Raw genomic sequence first — 21,378 nt, forward strand, 5'->3', positions numbered from 1 at the left:
CCAAACTGCCAGTGTATACACACACACACACACACACACACACACACATATATATAATCAAAATACTTTTTGAATGTAACTGTATTCTAATTACCAAATATTTAATTAGTAACTGTAGTGGAATACAGTTAGTTTGTATTTTAAATATGTAATCCCATTACATGTATTCCGTTACTCCCCAACCCTGTATATGTATATATATATATATATATATATATATATATATATATATATATATATATACAGTACATACATACATACATACATACATACATACATACATATATATATATATATATATATATATATATATATATATATATATATATATCAGAATCAGAATCAGAATCAGCTTTATTGCCAAGTATACTTACACATACAAGGAATTTGTCTTGGTGACAGGAGCTTCCAGTACACAACAATACAAAAACAGCAACAAGACTTTTAAAAAATAATTAAAATTGAATAAAAAATAGATAAATATTGAAAAGAAAAAAGTATATATAGAATACACAATAGACAATATATATACATACATACATACATACATATACATACATACATACCACACACACACACACACACACACATACACATAAGTAGTGCAAATCTAAATACAAATTGGTTATGTACAGTGCAAGGGAATGTAATGGCAGAAGAGGTAGGATGTGTTGGATAATATAAAAAGACTAAGCTGTGTATTGCACATTAATTAATGCTCAAAGGGGCAGTTTTAACTGTTCATGAGATGGATAGCCTGGGGGAAAAAACTGTTCCTGTGCCTGACGGTTCTGTTGCTCAGAGCTCTGAAGCGTCGGCCAGAAGGCAACAGTTCAAAAAGGTAGTGGGCAGGGTGAGTGGGGTCCAGAGTGATTTTTCCAGCCTTTTTCCTCACTCTGGAAGTGTATAGTTCTTGAAGGGGGGGCAGGGGGCAACCAATAATCCTCTCAGCATTCCGAACTGTCCTTTGTAGTCTTCTGATGTCTGATTTCATAGCTGAACCAAACCAGACAGTTATTGAAGTGCTGAGGACAGACTTAATGACCGTCGAGTAGAACTGTATCAGCAGCACCTGTGGCAGGTTGAACTTCCTCAACTGGCGAAGGAAGTACAACCTCTGCTGGGCCTGGAGTCAATGGGGGTCTCCCACTTCAGGTCCTGTGAGATGGTAGTGCCCAGGAACCTGAATGACTCCACTGCTGCCACAGTGCTGTTTAGAATGGTGAGGGGGGTCAGTGTTGGGGTGTTCCTCCTAAAGTCCACTATCATCTCCACTGTTTTGAGTGTGTTCAGCTCCATGTTGTTTTGACTGCACCAGACAGCCAGCTGTTTAACCTCCCTTCTGTATGCAGACTTATCGTCATCTCGGATGAGGCCGATGACAGTGGTGTCGTCTGCAAACTTCAGGAGCTTGACAGAGGGGTCCTTGGCGATGCAGTCATTGGTATAGAGGGAGAAGAGTAGTGGGGAGGGCACACATCCCTGGGGGGCACCAGTGCTGATTGTACAGGTGCTGGAAGTGAATTTCCCCTGTCTCACAAGCTGCTGCCTGTCTGTCAGAAAGCTGGTAATCTACTGACTGATAGACGTGGGAACAGAGTGTTGGTGTAATTTAGTCTGGAGAATAGCTGGGATGATGGTGTTGAAAGCCGAACTGAAGTCCACAAAAAGGATCCTTGCATATGTCCCTGGTCTGTCCAGATGTTGCAGGATATGATGCAATCCCATGTTGTCTGCATCATCCACAGACCTGTTTACTCGATAAGCAAATTGAAGGGGATCTAGAAAGGGTCCAGTGATGTCCTTCAGGTGGGCCAACACCAGTCTCTTAATTGACTTCATGACCACAGACGTCAGGGCGACAGGTCTGTAGTCATTAAGTCCTGTGATTTTTGGTTTCTTTGGGATGGGGATGATAGTGGAACATTTGAAGCAGCATGGGACTTCACACTGCTCCAGTGATCTATTGAAGATCTGTGTGAAGATGGGGGCCAGCTGGTTAGCACAGGATCTAAGACATGCAGGTGAAACGCCATCTGGGCCCTGTGCTTTCCTTATCCTTTGTTTTCGAAAGACACGGCTCACATCATCTTCACATATCTTAAGTGCAGGTTGAGTAGAAGGAGGGGGGAGGAGGGGGGTTGCAGGAGGTGTTGGTGTTTGTGTGAAGTGAAGGTTAGAGTGGGTGTGGGGTGTGAGATTCGGCCTTTCAAATCTGCAGTAGAAAACATTAAGGTCATCAGCCAGTTGTTGGTTCCCTACGGGGTTGTGGGTAGGAGTCCTGTAATTTGTAAGTTGTTTCATGCCACTCCACACTGATGCAGGGTCGTTAGCTGAAAACTTGTTTTTCAGCTTCTCAGAGTATCTTCTTTTAGCCACTCTGATTCCCTTATTCAGTGTGTTCCTGGCCTGATTGTACAAGACTTTATCCCCAACTCTGTAAGCATCCTCTTTGGCCTGACGAAGCTGCCTGAGTTCCGCTGTAAACCATGGTTTGTCATTGTTAAATGTTAAATAAGTCCTATCAGGAATGCACATATCCTCACAGAAACTGATATATGATGTAACAGTATCTGTAAGCTCATCCAGGTCTGTGGCTGCAGCCTCAAAAACTCTCCAATCAGTGCAGTCAAAGCAGGCTTGTAGTTCCAGCTCTGCTTTGTTGGTCCATCTCTTTACAGTCCTTAATACAGGCTTAGCAGATTTTAATTTGTGTCTGTAGGCTGGAAGAAGATGAACCAGACAATGATCAGAGAGTCCCAAAGCTGCTCTAGGAACAGAGCGATATACATCCTTTATTGTTTTGTAGCAGTGATCCAGTATATTTCTGTCTCTGGTTGGGCATGTAATGTGCTGTTTGTATTTGGGTAGTTCACGTGTGAGGTTTGCTTTGTTAAAATCTCCAAGAATAATAACAACTGAGTCCAGGTATTGTTGTTCCGTGTCTGTGATTTGATCAGCCAGCTGTTGCAGCGCTGTGTTCAAACACGCGTCTCCCGCGGCGAGTAGAAAGGCTTACAGTTAATAAAGAGCGCTTCCAAATTAGGACAGCACATCTTCTTTAGCGTTGTTACATCTGTACACCAACTTTCACTGATGTAAAAGCATGTTCCACCGCCTCTCGTTTTCCCCGTTAACTCTGCGATGCGATCCGTTCTGAACAGCTGAAAGCCCGGCAGATTTAACACGCTGTCCGGAATGGCTTCACTCAGCCAGGTTTCTGTGAAGCACAAGGCAGCAGAGGTTGAAAAGTCCTTGTTTGTGCGGGTGAGGAGATGCAGTTCATCCATTTTGTTAGGGAGAGAGCGGAGATTTGCAAGAATATTCAAAATCCGGGAAAAGATTGACTGGTATATGTGGTATATATATATATATATATATATATATATATATATATATATATATATATATATATATATATATATGAGTCTGCGTTGAAAACATCCATCCATCCATCCATATTCTATTGACACTTGTCCTAGGGTAGTGCTGGAGCCTATCCCAGCTGTCTCGGGCCAAAGGCAGGGAAACACCCTGGACAGGTGGCCAGTCCATCACAGGGCTTGCATTGAAAAAATGTAGAAGAAATATTGGTAATGAGATCAACCCATGCATCTGGTAACCCACTCAAAATAAACTCAAAACTTGATTCAAACATAGACAGTGGTTTCCGATGTTTTAAATACTTCAATTACAGGGAACCTAACTGAGACAAGTAAACCAAACATAATTTACCATGTAAAAACAACTCAAATGAAACTCTTTTAATGACATGCTAGCTAGTGACAGGAAACGTTAGCATGAAAAATACATGCTGGTAGAAGTGACTACTGAGCGGAATTAGTCACTTGGCTACAGTTTGCACGACAATTGCTCAATGAATAAAGCGACATATATATTGCTCAAAATGCATTGGTCCTCAACCCTGGCTCAAGCTCCACTCTTCATCATGATGGTAACTCTCAAAACTACAACAGACATTCTTCTAAATCTAAACACAACAAAACATCAAACACTTACAAGTCTCCCCCCTTATATTCATCTTACAGAAAGACCCTCCTTTACCATCCCTGTCGAGTCCCATGCAAAGCATGCTGAGAACTAGAAATCCTCTGCCAGTTTCTGTTAACCAAACAAAAAATATTTATGTTGACCCAACACATATGGATTAATAAAAAAGCTGACAAGACACTTTTATTAGTTGAATCAATGCAGTTAATTTAAATATGAACATTTACATTTTGAGTAGATTTTTGAGCAGATTTGAGTAAAACTGACAATAGCGAAAGGTTGTTTTTTTTTTTAGTGTATTTGCATTCAGGGAGCCTAGACGTGAAGTCAAATTGCAGTACAACTGTACAGTAACAGTACATAATGTTCTGGTATTATATTATAGAAACAGATGAAAAGTTTCAGGACATGGTTTGCTTAATATTGAATTACTTTAGTTCACGTGCCAATACAATATGTAAATTAAATAATTTCAGTCTTCAATGACAAAAAACAACAACACAAATTAATATAAACTTTGGTGAATCTACATGAAACAGAATGATTTTCTGCAAAACTACATTTCACCACAAAGGGGAAGCACAATGAAGCAGTAGAGAGTCATTGGCAGGCACCAGGGGGGCACTATTTGGCTGATAAGTACATTGTCCTTGCTTGTAGAAGCTGTAATTACACCATTCTGCAGATAATGAATAACTTTCTTCATTGACGGCCATTCAAAAGTAACCCTGCATTCTGACAAAATAATCTTCTTGCAAGAAACATAGAAATCACAAATATTTCATTGTAATACAATATATGTTTTACCAGTGCCCGATTTATGCACAGGGCTGTTAAAAGCCAACAATAGACTAGTCAAGGATAGTCACTATTGAAAGATTTAAGATTGAGTACGTTCCTGTGGTGCCATCAGCCATTCAGATTTCCTGGACATAATTTTCCTGTGGCTTCATAGTATTTAGTCATGTCATAGAGTGGATAAAAAAAGCATTGTCCAGAACTGAGTGGCCATGACCAAATACGGCAGTATAAGGCCCATTTTCAAGCTTATTTTGGCCAAGAACCACCCATTAAGATAAGAAGGGATTGTCTACCTGATATGCAAAGTAACCAACATGTAAAAAAGACCAATATATCAGTGGTTATGTGATTTTTGGGGGAAGGTAAGTGTAAAAGTGATGACACCACAATTCTAGACTACCATGCAACAAAGTGATAACTCATTCAGTGGTGCATAATATTGTACAAACAATGCCATGCACTCATTAACACTGCATTTTCTGAGCTTATAAAACTCTCTGCATGCAGATCTTTCTCTTCCTGAATATGCCTCATATGCTCGTTTGCACAAAGCAGACTGGTAATGTTTACAGAGCTGTCAAAACAAAGCATGTTCTCAAGAAGAATTCACCCAAAACTTTAAATTCTGTCACTGTTCACTGTCATTGTATGGAAAAAAAGATGCAATGAAAGTGATTGAGACTAACAGTCTGCCTAACATCTTATTTTGTGTTCGACAGAAGAAAGTCACACTGGCTTGGAGTAAATTATGAAAAACATTTCATTTTAGTGTGAACTTTTCATTTAACAGTTTTATTGGCTTTGTTCATTTTTGGTACTAAGAAATGCAGAATAAATACATGTATGCAATACTTTTGCGTTTGCTTGCTTGTGCTCGTCTCCTCCCTCTTCCTGTCTGTCTTCCTTTGTTGCCAAAGAAGTGTTCAGAGAGGATGATGCCAACTGCCATTGATGTCAATGAACAGGTCACTTGTATCTGCACATTAATTGAACAATGACATAATTCTTATACAAATTCTCTGCTGGAAACATTCATGAAGGATTGCGCAAAAGTGTTCTCCCCGAGACCAATAAGTGAGAAACACTCATTGAAATTATATACAGGTAAGAACACCCACAGCAATTCATCAGCATATTATTTATTATTCTACTCTCCTTTTGAAAAACCTTGTTTTTTACAACCACTTTCCAACCTAGGCTTTGTGAAGTTATTGATATTATTAATTGTTTCTAAGTAAACCCTATCAATTTTATTATCTGGACCCTCTAGGATGCCTGACAGCTTTAACCATGTTTATCTATCTGTATGCTGTAGCTCACAATACTTGCATGGCAACTACACTTTGAACATAATTATTGTGTACAGAGCGCTTATTAAACAGAAGCAGATGAGAACATGCGGGGACAGGCTAAGATTCATAATCTTTCAAATTCAAGATTGTGAAAATTAGGGCTGTCGTTTCAACATCTTAATTTAGTGTGATTAATTACATGGAAAAATAATGCGTTAAATTAGCAAAATTGATAATGCACCAAAATTGTTAAAACACATTTTAAAGATTTTTTTGTCTTGCTTGTAGAATGGCCTCCAAAACAACTCTTCTTCACTCCAATTCCCAAATCTTAACAACAGTGGACATTGTCTTCTACACCATCATTGTTCTCCTTGGCACCACTGGGAATTCTTTGGTGATCTGGGTGGCTGGCTTCCGTATGAAGCCCAGTGTCAGCAATGTATGGCTGGTCAACCTATCTGTGGCTGACCTGATCTTCTGCTTAACTCGAATCACTTCACTCATCAAAAAAATCTTCTTTGACTACTGGCCTTTTGGAGAGTTTCTCTGCAAGTTCAATGGCTTCTTCAAGTATGCCAACATGTTCTGCAGTGTCTTCCTTCTGGCTGTCATCAGTGTGGATCGAATGCTCTGTGTTTGGCGTCCAGTGTTCACCAGAGAAAGACGAACATTGTGTGCTGCCCGTGTGGTCAGTTTAGGGGTTTGGATTGTGGCGGTTATCTTCAGTTCACCATACTTTGTGTACCGGCGGGTTTACTCTAAGAACAACTTGAGTCAATGTTCACTGAAGGTCAGAGTAGCTTTACAAGTGTTAAATATATACATATATATAAATATACATATATACACTGGCACAAGCAAAAGCCAAAGGTTTGGAATAATGTACAGATTTTGCTCTTATGGAAAGAAATTGGTACTTTTATTCACCAAAGTGGCATTCAACTGATCACAATGTATAGTCAGGACATTAATAACGTGACAAATTACTATTACAACTTCTTAAACTACTTCAAAGCATTCTCATCAAAAATCCTCCATGTGCAGCAATGACAGCTTTGCAAATCCTTGGCATCCTAGCTGTCAGTTTGTCCAGATACTCAGGTGACATTTCACCCCACACTTCCTGTAGCACTTGCCATAGATGTGGCTGTCTTGTCAGGCATCTTCTCACACACCTTACAGTCTAGCTGATCCCACAAATGCTCAGTGGGGTTAAGATCCATAACACTCTTTTCCAATTATCTGTTGTCAAATGTCTGTGTTTCTTTGCCCACTCTAACCTTCAGACACTCTGATGTACTTATCCTCTTGTTTAGTTGTACATCTGGGCCTTCCACATCTCTTTCTGTCCTTGTTAGAGCCAGTTGTCCTTTGTCTTTGAAGACTGTAATGTACACCTTTGTATGAAGTATTTAGTTTTTTTGGCAATTTCCAGCATTGTATAGCCTTCATTCCTCAAAATAATGATTGACTGATGAGTTTCTAGAGAAAGCTTTTTTTTTTTTTTTTTGCCATTTTTGACCTAATATTGACCTTAAGACATGCCAGTCTATTGCACACTTTGGCAACTCAAAAACAAACACAAAGACAATGTTAAGCTTCATTTAACGAACCAAATAGCTTTCAACTGTGTTTGATATCATGGCAAGTGATTTTCTAGAACCAAATTAGCAATTTAGCATGAAGGTGTTGGAGTGATGGCTGCTGGAAATGGTGCCTGTCCAGATTTGATCAAAAATGACTTTTTTCAAATAGTAATGGTGCTGTTTTTTACATCAGTAATGTCCTGACTATACTTTGTGATCAGTTGAATGCCACTTTGGTGAATTAAAGTACCAATTTCCTTTCGAAACAGCAAAATCTGTACATTATTCCAAACTTTTGGCCGCCAGTGTAGATATATATATATATATATATATATATATATATATATATATATATATATATATAAAGAATGACTTAAATTTGTATAAATTTGCAGGAGAAAGGAGCTGCAGAGGGCAATTCAGCAAAGTACGTCTACTACTACATACGCTTCATATGTGGATTCCTGGTGCCATTCCTCGTCATTCTTTGCTGCTACATACTAGCTGCTATTGGTATTCGTAGAACACGGTTCTCTGGAAAATCAAGGCCTCTTCGAATCCTTGCCTTATTGGTCTGTGCCTTTTTCCTTTGCTGGGCCCCCTACCATTGCCTTGGGCTTGTCAAGTTTGTGAATAAAGACAGTCCAGCAGTAAAAGTAGGCTGGGATATGGTATCAAAATTAGCCTATTTCAACAGCTGTGTGAACCCAGTGCTGTACTTTTGCACAGGACTGGATATTAGGCATCGCTGCAACCAAAGCCTGTCCGGGATTTATCAAAGAGCACTCATGGAGGAAGGTCATACTGTGCATTCCCAGGAAGGCACATTGGAAGAAAGCTGGAATTCCATTCCAAAGACTATAGGCACAGTGTATTCTAGATCTGAGTGCATAACTAAAGTTTAGAAGAGTTTTGAGTGAGGGAAATTTGTTATGTGTTCTTGTCAGATACATCAGCTAACTCTGCACAATTTTCATTCATATCTAACAGAATTAGTTTTTGATGTTGCTATCATTTCCTTCAGAGTTTTCAGAAGAGATTGTCACAGAAATGTCTCTTATTGGATACATTATGTCCTGTAGTCTGTTGTTTGAAATTCTGAAAATTCTGGGGGGAATTATTGCCTTTATAAATATATATATATATATATATATTTTTATTACATATTTTAAATGTGCGCACACTTATTACAGCTGAATATTTGACTCACATACACAAGAATGACGTAAATATTAAGCTGATGTCTTGCTGTTATTGTCTTGTTTTGGATGGATGAGCTGTATGACTGGCTATTCACTTCTCTAATAAATGAAGTGTATTCCATCTAATCATGTCATTAACAGAACATTTTCTTCATTATTTTGTTTATATACAGTACATATTGCGTTGGCACGTTTAAGGAATAGTTCACCCAAAAATGAAAATTCTCACATCATTTGCTGACCCACATGCCATCCAGATGTGTTTGACATTCTTTTTTCTGCTGAACACAAACAAAGATTTTTAGAAGAATATCTAATTAATTATAATAATTAATAATAATAATTTCCTTTATTTATCACACATTATACATTTTGCACATATACAGTGAAATTCTTCTTTTTCACATATCCCAGCTAGGCTGGGGTCAGAGTGCAGGGTCAGCCATGATACGGTGCCCCTGGAGCAGATAGGGTTAAGGGCCTTGCTCAAGGGCCCAACAGTGGCATCTTGGCGGTGCTGGGGCTTGAACCCCCAACCTTCTGATCAGTAACCCAGAGCCTTAACTGCTGAGCTACCACTGCCCTATCTCAGCTCTGTAGGTCCATACGTGCAAGTCAACAGGGTCCAAAACTTTGAAGCTCAAAAAGCACATAAAGTTAGATGTAAAAGTAATCCATATGATCTCAAACCAAGTCTTTAGAAGCAATATGACAAGTGTGGATGAGAAACAGATCAATATTTAAGTCCCTTTTTTCCCATAAATCTCAAATTTCACTTTTACATTCTTCTTCTTTTGTTTTTGGTGATTCACATTCTTCATGCATATCACCACCTACTGGACAGGGTGGAGAATTTATAATAAAAAAGGACTTAAATATTGATATGTTTCTGACCCACACCTATCTTATTGCTTCTGAACATTATAGATTTAGACCCTGGAGTTATATTGATTATTTTATGCTGACTTTATGTGCTTTTTGCAGCTTCAAAATCTGCATTGTGAAGACCAACAGAGCTGAAATATTCTTCTTAAAATATTTGTTTGTGTTCTGCAGAAGAAAGAAAGTCACACACATCTGGGATGGCATGATCGAGAGTAAATGATGAGAGAATTTTCATTTTTGAGTGAACTATTCCTTTAATGCATCTCAAGCACATAGCATTTAATTTCATGGGTGTTTTACCATGACTGCAATTAAATTAAATGATATCACCAAGTTTTTTATATAGAGTGAAGGTTATAGCCTTAAACCATTTCGTAAGGTATCGGGTGCTGATAAAGTATCTGGTCCTGCTTTAGCATATGGCCTTCTTCGAGAAAAAAAAAAACCTGAAGAGGAAATGAATTGCATGTGTCATCACAGTATTGAAAGCCACTTCATTTTTCACTGGGTAAAATTATCTATTTCAAGAATTCACCTTAGCTTAATCATATGATTTAAAAACACATTGAAAGTGAATCCTGTGGAAATAAGTTTTCAATTAATTTCTTAGTCATCATCTCTGACTTATGAAACTAAAGAACTGCAAATTAACAGAACATATTTACTTTAACAAACACATACAGTGTTTTTTATTGCTGACTTCATAATTATGCAACTGTAAACCACAACTTGTAAAGGTCTCGCTATGAAGAAAATTAACTAACATTTGCAGCGAGGCTTTGACACTAGATGTAGAACCATATTGCAAAAGAGTAAGGTGAACAGAAGGTCTAAAATGTGATAAATAGGAATGCTAAGATAATACTGTATAATACTGTATTGCTCAGAGGTCAGAATCCTGTACAGTAAATTGTCTGATTTGATGTGGACTTTTGTTGAAAACATTATGAAAATTAAAAAAAGAAACACTTTGGATAATTAGGTATTAGAATGTTTTACTGCATTTTAAGGCTATTTAAATATTAATAATTCAGTGTATTTTTGCAGCGAATCGTCATAAAGCTTTAAACTGTAAACATCAATTATTTCTTTTCATCTTGTATTAAAAGGTTTTTCTAGACATACAATTTTTCATCTGCAGTTTTTATCATAAAGTTACCTTGTTTAATACAGTCCACCATCAAAGCAGTGTGATCGTCTTAGCAAAACTATTTGCCTTTCAGTTATTTATACACAGTGATTCTCGTAGTTCACATGGCAAATCAGTATTTAAATTAATTAATTAATAGCCTATTCATTTATCCATTCAGCTAATCTAAAAGAGAAAAAGGTTGAATGAGAATATTTTTCTGCATTATTATACCTCACCACTATGCAGCACAATTAAGCGAGTCAAACTTCCAGATATTAAGGGCAATGCCAATTTCTCAAATCCTTCAGTTTCAAAGAGTTTCCATTCATATCAAGGACCTCACTTAACTGCAGCTGCATTTCCCAACACCTTAACGTTTATACAAGAAAAGTGATTGCATGATAGGCCCAGCATGAATATAAACAAATTTAGAATTCAGAGCAGGGTGCCATGCAACCTCATTCCCTCCACCCACCCTCCAAACGAAATAATAAAAAGGGGAAAGATGATAGCAACTGCAATTGATGTCATTAAACCAAGTGATGTCACTTATGTCACTCAGCTGGACTCATAAACAAAGGAGTGGAGTGATTTTGGTCTGATTAATAACAAATGCTCATTGATACTGGTACAGGTAAGAACATCCACAGCATTTCAGCACCAGATTATCTCTATCTATCTATCTATGTAAAAACTGAAGGAACATGTTTGAATTATGTATCTTCCAATAGAACTTTTCTCCTTCACAGCCACTCTGAGGACTCAGCGCAGGATGAGAAAACTACAGTGGACATTGTCCTAGTATACACGATCATCGTTCTCCTGAGAACCACTGAGAATTCTTTGGTCATCTGGGTGGTCAACTTTGGTCAACTTGAGCCACTGCTCACTGATGGTCAGAGAAGCTTTATAAAAATATTAATTTCTGAATAATTTGTTTTACTCATACATTTATGTCTAGAATCTTACATAAGATTATACTGACTGCAATCTAAAGGCTTAAAATAGTTTTACTTAGGTTATGTATGTATGTTTTAAGAATGGTTTTAAGAATGACTCAATAACATTATAATTAAATTTGTATAAATTTGCAGGAGAAAGGAGCTGCAGAGGGCAATTCAGCAAAGAATGTCTACTACTACATACGCTTCATATGTGGATTCCTGTAGCCATTCCTCGTCATTCTTTGCTGCTACATACTAGCTGCTATTGGTATTCGTAGAACACGGTTCTCTGGAAAATCAAGAGTTGACAAGGAGAATATACACTGGCAGCCAAAAGTTTGGAATAATGTACAGATTTTGCTGTTTCGAAAGGAAATTGGTACTTTAATTCACCAAAGTGTCATTCAACTGATCACAAAGTATAGTCAGGACATTACTGATGTAAAAAACAGCACCATCACTATTTGAAAAAAGTCATTTTTGATCAAATCTGGACAGGCACCATTTCCAGCAGCCATCACTCCAACACCTTATCCTTGAGTAATCATGCTAAATTGCTAATTTGGTACTAGAAAATCACTTGCCATTATATCAAACACAGATGAAAGCTATTTTGTTCGTTAAATGAAGCTTAACATTGTCTTTGTGTTTGTTTTTGAATTGCCACAGTATGCAATAGACTGGCATGTCTTAAGGTCAATATTAGGTCAAAAATGGCAACGACATCAACTCATACTTTATACAAAATATATAATTAGGTCTAAACAGAGGAATTCATTATGGGGACATTTTTGCCCCTATATTTTGAATTTTGGGGGCATTTTTCTCACTTTCAGTGGCATTTTTGTCCTGAGCCTCCCTTCATATCAGACCCTAATATACTGTATACAGAACAAACTTCACAGTATAAAGAATACAGTATTTTATATATCTTTTATTCTGTATACAGAAATCTGACATATGGCCATATATAAAATTACACAGTATGTTTATATATATATATATATATATATATATATATATATACACACACATACATACACACACACAGCTGGCCAAAAGTTTGGAATAATGTACAGATTTTGCTGTTTCGAAAGGAAATTGGTACTTTAATTCACCAAAGTGGCAATCAACTGATCACAAAGTATAGTCAGGACATTACTGATGTAAAAAACAGCACCATCACTATTTGAAAAAAGTCATTTTTGATCAAATCTGGACAGGCACCATTTCCAGCAGCCATCACTCCAACACCTTATCCTTGAGTAATCATGCTAAATTGCTAATTTGGTACTAGAAAATGACTTGCCATTATATCAAACACAGATGAAAGCTATTTGGTTCGTTAAATGAAGCTTAACATTGTCTTTGTGTTTGTTTTTGAATTGCCACAGTATGCAATAGACTGGCATGTCTTAAGGTCAATATTAGGTCAAAAATGGCAAAAAAGAAACAGCTTTCTGTTGAAACTCATCAGTCAATCATTGTTTTGAGGAATGAAGGCTATACAGTGCTTGAAATTGCCAAAAAACTGAAGATTTCATACAAAGGTGTACACTACAGTCTTCAAAGACAAAGGACAACTGGCTCTAACAAGGACAGAATGAGATGTGGAAGGACAGATGTACAACTCAACAAGAGGATAAGTACATCAGAGTCTCTAGTTTGAGAAATAGACGCCTCACATGTCCTCAGCTGACAGCTTCATTGAATTCTACCCGCTCAACACCAGTTTCATATACAACAGTAAAGAGAAGACTCAGGGGTGCAGGCCTTCTGGGAAGAATTGCAAAGAAAAAGCCACTTTTGAAACAGAAAAACAAAAAGAAAAGGTTAAAGTGGGCAAAGAAACACAGACATTGGACAACAGATAATTGGAAAAGAGTGTTATGGATCTTAACCCCACTGAGCATTTGTGGGATCAGCTAGACTGTAAGGTGCGTGAGAAGTGCCCGACAAGACAGCCACATCTATGGCAAGTGCTACAGGAAGCGTGGGGTGAAATGTCACCTGAGTATCTGGACAAACTGACAGCTAGAATGCCAAGGATCTGCAAAGCTGTCATTGATGCACGTGGAGGATTTTTTTTGATGAGAACTCTTTGAAGTAATTTAAGTAGTTACATTTTTTTCAAATTGTAATAGTAATTTTTCATGTTATTATTGACCTGACTATACAATGTGATCAGTTGAATGCCACTTTGGTGAATAAAAGTACCAATTTATTTCCATAAGAGCAAAATCTGTACATTATTCCAAACTTTTGGTCGCCAGTGTAATAGTAATAACCTTTCGTGACAGCCTCTCATTTAACAATAAAAAAATAACAAAAGCAAGCAGAGTACAATCTCTGAACTTTTTTGCGCACATAAATCCTACATACTTAAGGAACTGCAAGACGGCGACTGCCTCACAGGCTTGGCACTAATGAACATTCACAAAGACTTTGGAATAAAAAGAGCGAGTACTGAATGAATTTGACACATCAGGGACCAGGAGGTTGTACTTTTCACTGTAAGGTATGCATTGGTTTCTTACTTTAATCAGAAATGTAAGACTATTGTTTTGTTAGTAATGTAAACAGTATTGTGATGACAGGGCAATTGACAGATCTTGCGCATACAAATTATTGTGCAAATGAACTGTCAGTTTAAGAGGTTTAAATGCAAGTTTATCATAAAATAATTACAATTAAGACTAAATTAAAATATTTATATTAAAGTTAAATTAAAATGTTTCAATTAAGAAAGCATAATGAAACAAATAACTGCTGCGGTTCAAATATGAGTAATGATTACCATTTTTTATTTTTTTATTATTCTGCGTACCATGGATCAGAACACCGCGGGTGTCCGTGGCCCTGATATTTCCTCTTTATGCAGAAAACATACAACATCTTGCAAAATCAGAATATTAAATCTATGTTGCAACTGTCAGAAATCCCATATTAAAAGTATAAACAAATATAAATATAAATAAAAAAACTTCTGTTTCCTCTTTTAATGTTGTGAATTCCTTGCATAGTATTTATATAACCCACCCATATGATTTCATTAATAATCACTGCCCACAGTCTGATGACTAACTTTTGCCGCAATCAGCTGTGGCTATGCAACACTACTCAATTGGCAACTTTACTGATATATTCTGATTGTCTGGTTAACATTGTTTTCCCAATTCAATGTTTCTTCAAATGTATCATGAGGTCCTAATGGCACAGATGAGCTTTTAGCTTTATAACTTTTTAACAGCAGACAGGACTCACAGAGGTTAAAGCCCCATTCATATGAAGATGTAGCTTAACAACTATTTTAAAACATATCATCTGGTGCCGGCTCATCCTATTTTGTAATATATGGCCTTCTTCGGAAGAGGAAGTGAATTGCATTTTTACCTCAGTAAAGTTTTAGAAGGTCATTTCTTTATTTTTTTGCATCTTCTGCTTTTTGCACCTGGGTAAAGACATTTGTTTTAAAAATGGTTCGGAATGGAAATGACCTTGGCCAGTTTCTATGAATTAAATAAACTGAAAAAGGAAAATCTGTATGTTTGCATTTGCTTTATGTATAGAACTTACTGTATGAGAGCACTATCATATTCATATCAGAGTCTAACTAAACTGATTTAACAGCAAAAGGCAGAACATTTCATTAAATTAAATTATCAAATTAAATGTTTTGCATTTTCCTGTATAACAGAATATCACCTAAGTTGTGTTTATTTTTAAAAAAAGATAGCTTGATTTTCAAGCAAACCAGTTCACTAGAAGTTTGTTAGGTTTTGAATGATAAAACAATAATTTAAGATTAAATAATTACAATTATTTAAGACAAAAATAAAACTTGATTTGATGTGGAATTTTATTGGAAAAATTATGAAAAGTGAAATAAACAAACTGGCATATTTATCTGTGCTGATTAATACAAATACATTTGCATGTGTAAAAAGTATTTTAATACTGTTCTTATAGGCTACTGAAGTATTGATATTACACTGTAGTTTTGCAGTTTAGTGTGTTAAGACATAAAGGTATATTGTACAAATTGTGTATTATATTTCCTCATATGTAAAGATCCTGGTGATTTCTAAGCCAAAAATGTTTTCAGTCTGCTGTTTTTCTTCAGATTAGCGACTTCCAACCACCCTCCTTGATTCATACATTCTGTGGGCACACATGTAGAATATCCCTGCAACAAAATCATGAAACATGAGTATTTTTTCATATATCATCTACAAATGAAATAAGAACATTACAATTGTTAACATTGCAATTGTGTCCTAGCTCATTTGCTTGATTTTTCCCATTGGTAGGTGCCATCATATACAGAGAGCATGCACACTTATTTAATTGTGCTTTTCATAAAGATGAAGTTGATGACCGTCACTGTAATGAGAATGCTTATTATTTTTTATTCTTTATTTTATTTTATTTTATTTTTTCATTTCATGATTAGATTGGTCTAAATAGCCAATAACAAGGTCTATCAAAGTCGTTTCAACCACATCCTGAGCCACAGGTGAGGTCAACTGTGAGTCTCAAAACCATTTTGCACCAAATAGAACATTCAAAACTTTTACTTAAAAAGAAACACCCTATAAACACTTGTCTGTATTAAGTCAAACCAGAATGAACTTTGCCAATTCTATGCAGGACATTATATTAGCCAAGCAATCTATGAGAACCCATATTCTCTTACCTGCAAAAAAGGTCATGAGCATGGACACCCAGCCCAGTATGTAGGACCAGGAGAAACGCCAGTCTCCGAAACGCTTGCCAAGGAAGCTTAGGGTTACGCCAGTGTAGATCGCCATAGCCAGCAGCACGAATAGGGCTGTACAATGAAAAAAAAAAAAGAATTATGAAAAATACCACCAACAGACGGAAGGATTCAGTGCAGAGATAATTCTGTAGGGTGGTCAATAGGGCATGCGAAGGCACTATCTGACTGAAATTTTGCCAAGTTGGTCATGTTCTTGGATCAAGATCCTTCTTGGCCCTGGAACATCATTGCTATCAACTAATCAGATTTTAGTGTTAGGACTATGTTTAGAGCAAGGCAACATTATTTTTCTCAACATGTACTTTCTCTGTTTTAGGGGTCGTTAATTGTTCCCATTAGAGTTATAGTAAGGTATAGAGTTAGAACTATGTTTGTTTGTCTTTTAATGATGTTGATCCAGGAACACATACAAAGTGCTCTGTCAGAATGTGTGCTTTTTATCTTGTCCTTGAGAACAGTCAACACTGATGGACCACATTTAAACTTGCATATTATGTTTTTAAAACATAAGTGTTGTTCAGTTTTCACATTGTATAGCTCAGTGTGTGCATTTTTGACTTACTGGAGATGAAGAACATGATGCCTGCAGCAAATGAACGACTGAACCTCTCAAAGGCAGAAAAATGGGCAAATGAAAGGATCCCTGCCATGATGCCCGCAAAGCATGCCATTCCTGATAGGATCATGAACGCTCGTGTAGCATTCCAGTATGCTGGGGAGTATGCAGTGAAGAACTTATCACAAAAGAACCATATAGGTATAAATGCTCGTCCTCTTCTTATCCCAAAAAATCTTCCTTGTTAGAAAAGAACTCTCCCAAAAATGAAACTTCTGTCATCATTTTATGGGAAAAAAGATGCAATGAAAGTAAACAATGACTGATGGCAACATTCCACCATATTTCTCCTCTTGTGTTCCATGGAAGATAGTCATATAGACCTTATTCACGCTAGTGCCATCTTTGGTGAGGGATAGAGTACCATCTCTTCAATGGCATGAATGATATAAAGCTGTAAAACACTCCTAGATCACATCTGATTTTCCACAACTCATGGGGTTCTTTGTATACTGAATGTCCTTGGAAAGATATTTTATCAATGTTTTGTCCGTGGAATGATCCAAAAACAACTTAAACTGCAGTACAGCCCATTGAAGAGACTGTAAGTCTATCCCTCACAGCCTCGTTGTCATTCCCATTCAAAATCAAAGATGGCGCTAGCGTGAATAAGGTCTATATGACTATCTTCCATGGAACACAAGAGGAGAAATATGGTGGAATGTTGGGTTTGTAACAATGCAAGTTTAAGTGAATGGCAACAGAATTTTCATTTTTGGGTGAATTAACCAATTCTTGTAATTGATTTTGTCTCATGTTTTGATTTTTTGATTTGATCTTTGAAATACTGTCCCTACAGAATCACCTTGAACGAACCAGAGTACAGCTCCTGTAATCTCAGATGCCATCTTATGAGACCAGTGGTTCAACTTTGGAGCACCTGTTCAGAATACGACTACGCAAGGCTCAGGCAACACAAACCTATTTAAGGGGCTCAGTTTATGAAAAAGAATAAACCACTGGCCATCTAGAGGCACAGCTGGTCCTGTTTCATACATGCTCATGTGCGGTTGACAAACTACACTGCAAACTAGTTTTCTAGGTCACTATTTTGTCTTGTTTTCCAGAAAATATCGAAACATTCTTTAAATAAGCATAAATCTAACAACATTTAGTGAGGTTAATGCTTAAAATTCTTTTTTTAAATATATTTAAAAAAAAATTGCCAATGGGTAAGAAAAATACATTTAATTCAATATACATTATCTGAAAACAAGTCTTATTATCTCACACAATTTACAATTAATCTTGTTTGAAGAATGTTTAGATATTTTTACTGGAAAACAAGACAAAATACTGATCAAGAAAATTAGCTTTTTGCAGTGTTCTTGTATAATATTGTGACAGGCTATGACCTATAACTTCAGATTAAATTAAAACAGACATAAGCCTTAAATATTTTATGAGACATCATAAACATAAATGTGATCCTTTTGAATTTTATGAGGTTTGCAAGAACAAATTTCAACTTACCTATACTTGCTGTCTGCATGTAGCACTTGTTGGCCATGCAGTACCTCCACAGGCCCTGGTGGGCATAGCTGCCGGAGAGGCGGTACTGCATCCAATAGTCTGTTGCCGTGGAGACCACTATTAGGATGTTCCCCACAATGGCACAGAACAAGCCGCCGCCCATAAAGCTGTACATCCTGACACACGCTGCCTGCGACCACACAGGAAGATGTACACAAAACAAATAGATAAGGGAAAATAAAGTTATGCTATTACACAAACAGCTGTATATACACATATTACTAAATAACTCATAAAAAAGTTTTTAAAAATGTAGTGGGAAATCTCATAAATCAAACAGTATTTTACTCTTCTAACCAAGATCTGGCAAATATATTTGGCTCACAGGCACAAATATATCTGCATATTTTGCATCAAGACTTTTGTTTATTATATTTATTTGTATACAGGTAGCTAAAAAAACACATTCAGCTACATGGTTTTCAATGTTGGAGTACTTGAAATTCTCCTGGAATGTTCTGTGGTGTAAAATGCTAAACTCTATCTAAAACGATTTTAAACAGCTTTTATTGTAGAACTATAAATAATTTACTTTTTAGGCTTTACTTTTATGACCTCATATCAACCAAATGAAATGTTTGTACTTTTAAAAAATAATTTCCTACACCGCAGGACCATTTAAAATGAAGATTTTTTAAAAAAAGGGATTGTTTTGGGTCAGCTACCCTTAATTAAATATAATGAAATTGAGAGACCCATCTTAGAAACATCAGACCTATATATGAAGTTTAGATACAGTCACTAAAAGAAAAAACACATTTACAAAAAGAAGTCACACACTTTAAATAAAAAAACTCTTACTCAGTATTTTTTTTCCCCTTGTTTTTAAGTAAATGCACTTTAAAAAATACATTTTAGCATATTTTGTAGATTTATTCTTTTCAATTTCAGAACATAAATTCCATCAAACTAAATTGTGTAATTTTTAACATCCTTAAATTAATACAACTTTAAATATTTAGGTTTTTCATTTTATTTTGTTAAAGATTATTCAATTCAATTTAATAGATTTATTATTATTATTACTATTGGAATGTGTAAAACTTAAAATTAATTTTGAGTGTATCTAAACATCCTTTAAACAACATACGTTTACTTGGCAAGCAAACTGACATGTATATTAAGGATTCTTTTCAGAGAAATCTAACAAAATGCTTAAAAAAACAAAAACGATTTGCCTATTTGCCACTATATAAGGTAAGAAAAATAAACTTAATTTAAAGGAAATACAAGTATATATATATATATATATATATATATATATATATATATATATATATATATATATATATGTTTTATTTAATTTTTTTTACGCCATTGGCAAATTTAGTTAGATTTACTCTGAAAACAAGAATTAATCGTTTGTCATTTTGCTTGTCAAGTGAAATTTATCGTGTTTTAAGGATGTTTAGAAATGTTTAATGGAAGACAAAAATACTAATAAAAAAAATAAAATAAAATGTTTTTGTTTTTTTCAGTACATGAGCATTTCGATTATACCAGTTCCATTAACATTGCGTTGATGGTTCAGTGAATCAAAGTTCCACATTTACAGAGCATGCCACACATAAGCAGTTTACTTTTATGTTTTTTTTTTTTATCACTTACCTGGTTGCTTCTGAGGCAAATCCCTCTTTGCTTATCCTCTAGGAAAAAGAGGGAGTGAGAGAATGGATAGGGAGAGAGAGATGTTAAGAGGCAAAAGAGAAATAGACCTCCCTCAACCGAGAACTAAAAAGTCAACCTCTGTTGCCATTTTTTGTTGATGGTGGCAAAATCCTTTAGATGCTCTGTCCCTGAAACAAATACACTTGAAATGGTAAGGGCAGGGGCCCTGTGTGTCTGACTTTTCACTGTGTGTATATGCATGATGTCAATGGTTCTTCTATTGTTTGAAGAGCAGACTGTTCTGTAGCTGCACTTCAATTCAAAGGATTGCTGTGATGCAGTGGTCAATGCAAAATGCTGAGTTGCATGCTTGCTTTGACAGGGGCCACGCTGTGGCTACGCAGGCATAACCATAGTTTAAAATGCAATAACACCAATGTAAAACATTACCATGTAAAAAGTATTCAGAATGGAAACAACATAAAACAATAGGCATAATGTACAATGGTAAACATGACATTCATAGATATGAACATTCTCCAACACACTGAAGATAACTCGGTAAAATATTTGTACACTTGCATTTTCAGGATTCTTTTTTTTTTATTGGGTTAAAGTAATACATCTTGACTTAAAAGGACAGTTCACACAAAAATGAGAATGCTCACATCATTTACTCACCCTCATGCCATCCCAGATGTGTATAACTGTCTTTCTTCTGCTGTACACAAATGAAGATTTTCAGAAGAATATCTCAGCTCTGTAGGTCAAAACAATGCAAGTGAATAGTGACCAACATTTTGAAGCACCAAAAAGCACATAAAGGTAATCCATATGACTCCAGTGGTTAAAACTGTCTTCTGAAGTGATTGGTTTTGGGCAGAACAGACCAAAATATAACTCCTTTTTACTATAAATCTTGACATCAGCAGTCTTTAGGCAAGAAAAAGGTCAGTTCTCACCAAAAATCTATTATACATTATAA

General features: G+C 36.1%; 2 protein-coding genes across 3 annotated transcripts; one reads left to right on the top strand and one right to left on the bottom strand.

The window, feature by feature from the left end:
* The first annotated feature begins 5,730 nt into the window (after nucleotides 1–5,730).
* On the top strand, nucleotides 5,731–12,576 carry LOC127421539 (C3a anaphylatoxin chemotactic receptor-like). 2 transcript variants are annotated; one of them, XM_051664651.1, is made up of 3 exons: nucleotides 5,731–5,916; nucleotides 6,393–6,897; nucleotides 12,007–12,576. In XM_051664651.1, the coding sequence occupies exons 2-3, from the start codon at nucleotides 6,394–6,396 to the stop codon at nucleotides 12,079–12,081; spliced, it is 579 nt and encodes a 192-aa protein (XP_051520611.1). In that variant the 5' UTR covers nucleotides 5,731–5,916; nucleotide 6,393; the 3' UTR covers nucleotides 12,082–12,576. The 2 variants fall into 2 exon arrangements, with proteins under 2 accessions (XP_051520611.1, XP_051520610.1); XM_051664650.1 differs by lacking the exon at nucleotides 12,007–12,576 and adding an exon at nucleotides 8,089–11,223.
* A 3,105-nt stretch (nucleotides 12,577–15,681) lies between these two features.
* On the bottom strand, nucleotides 15,682–21,105 carry LOC127421547 (lens fiber membrane intrinsic protein-like). The gene is made up of 5 exons (XM_051664665.1): nucleotides 20,394–21,105; nucleotides 18,726–18,915; nucleotides 17,199–17,348; nucleotides 16,553–16,687; nucleotides 15,682–16,042 (listed from the first exon to the last, which is right to left on the bottom strand). The coding sequence occupies exons 2-5, from the start codon at nucleotides 18,898–18,900 to the stop codon at nucleotides 15,981–15,983; spliced, it is 522 nt and encodes a 173-aa protein (XP_051520625.1). The 5' UTR covers nucleotides 18,901–18,915; nucleotides 20,394–21,105; the 3' UTR covers nucleotides 15,682–15,980.
* Nucleotides 21,106–21,378: the final 273 nt, after the last annotated feature.

Source organism: Myxocyprinus asiaticus, chromosome 30 (assembly GCF_019703515.2).
Source record: "Myxocyprinus asiaticus isolate MX2 ecotype Aquarium Trade chromosome 30, UBuf_Myxa_2, whole genome shotgun sequence".
NCBI lineage: Eukaryota > Metazoa > Chordata > Actinopteri > Cypriniformes > Catostomidae > Myxocyprinus > Myxocyprinus asiaticus.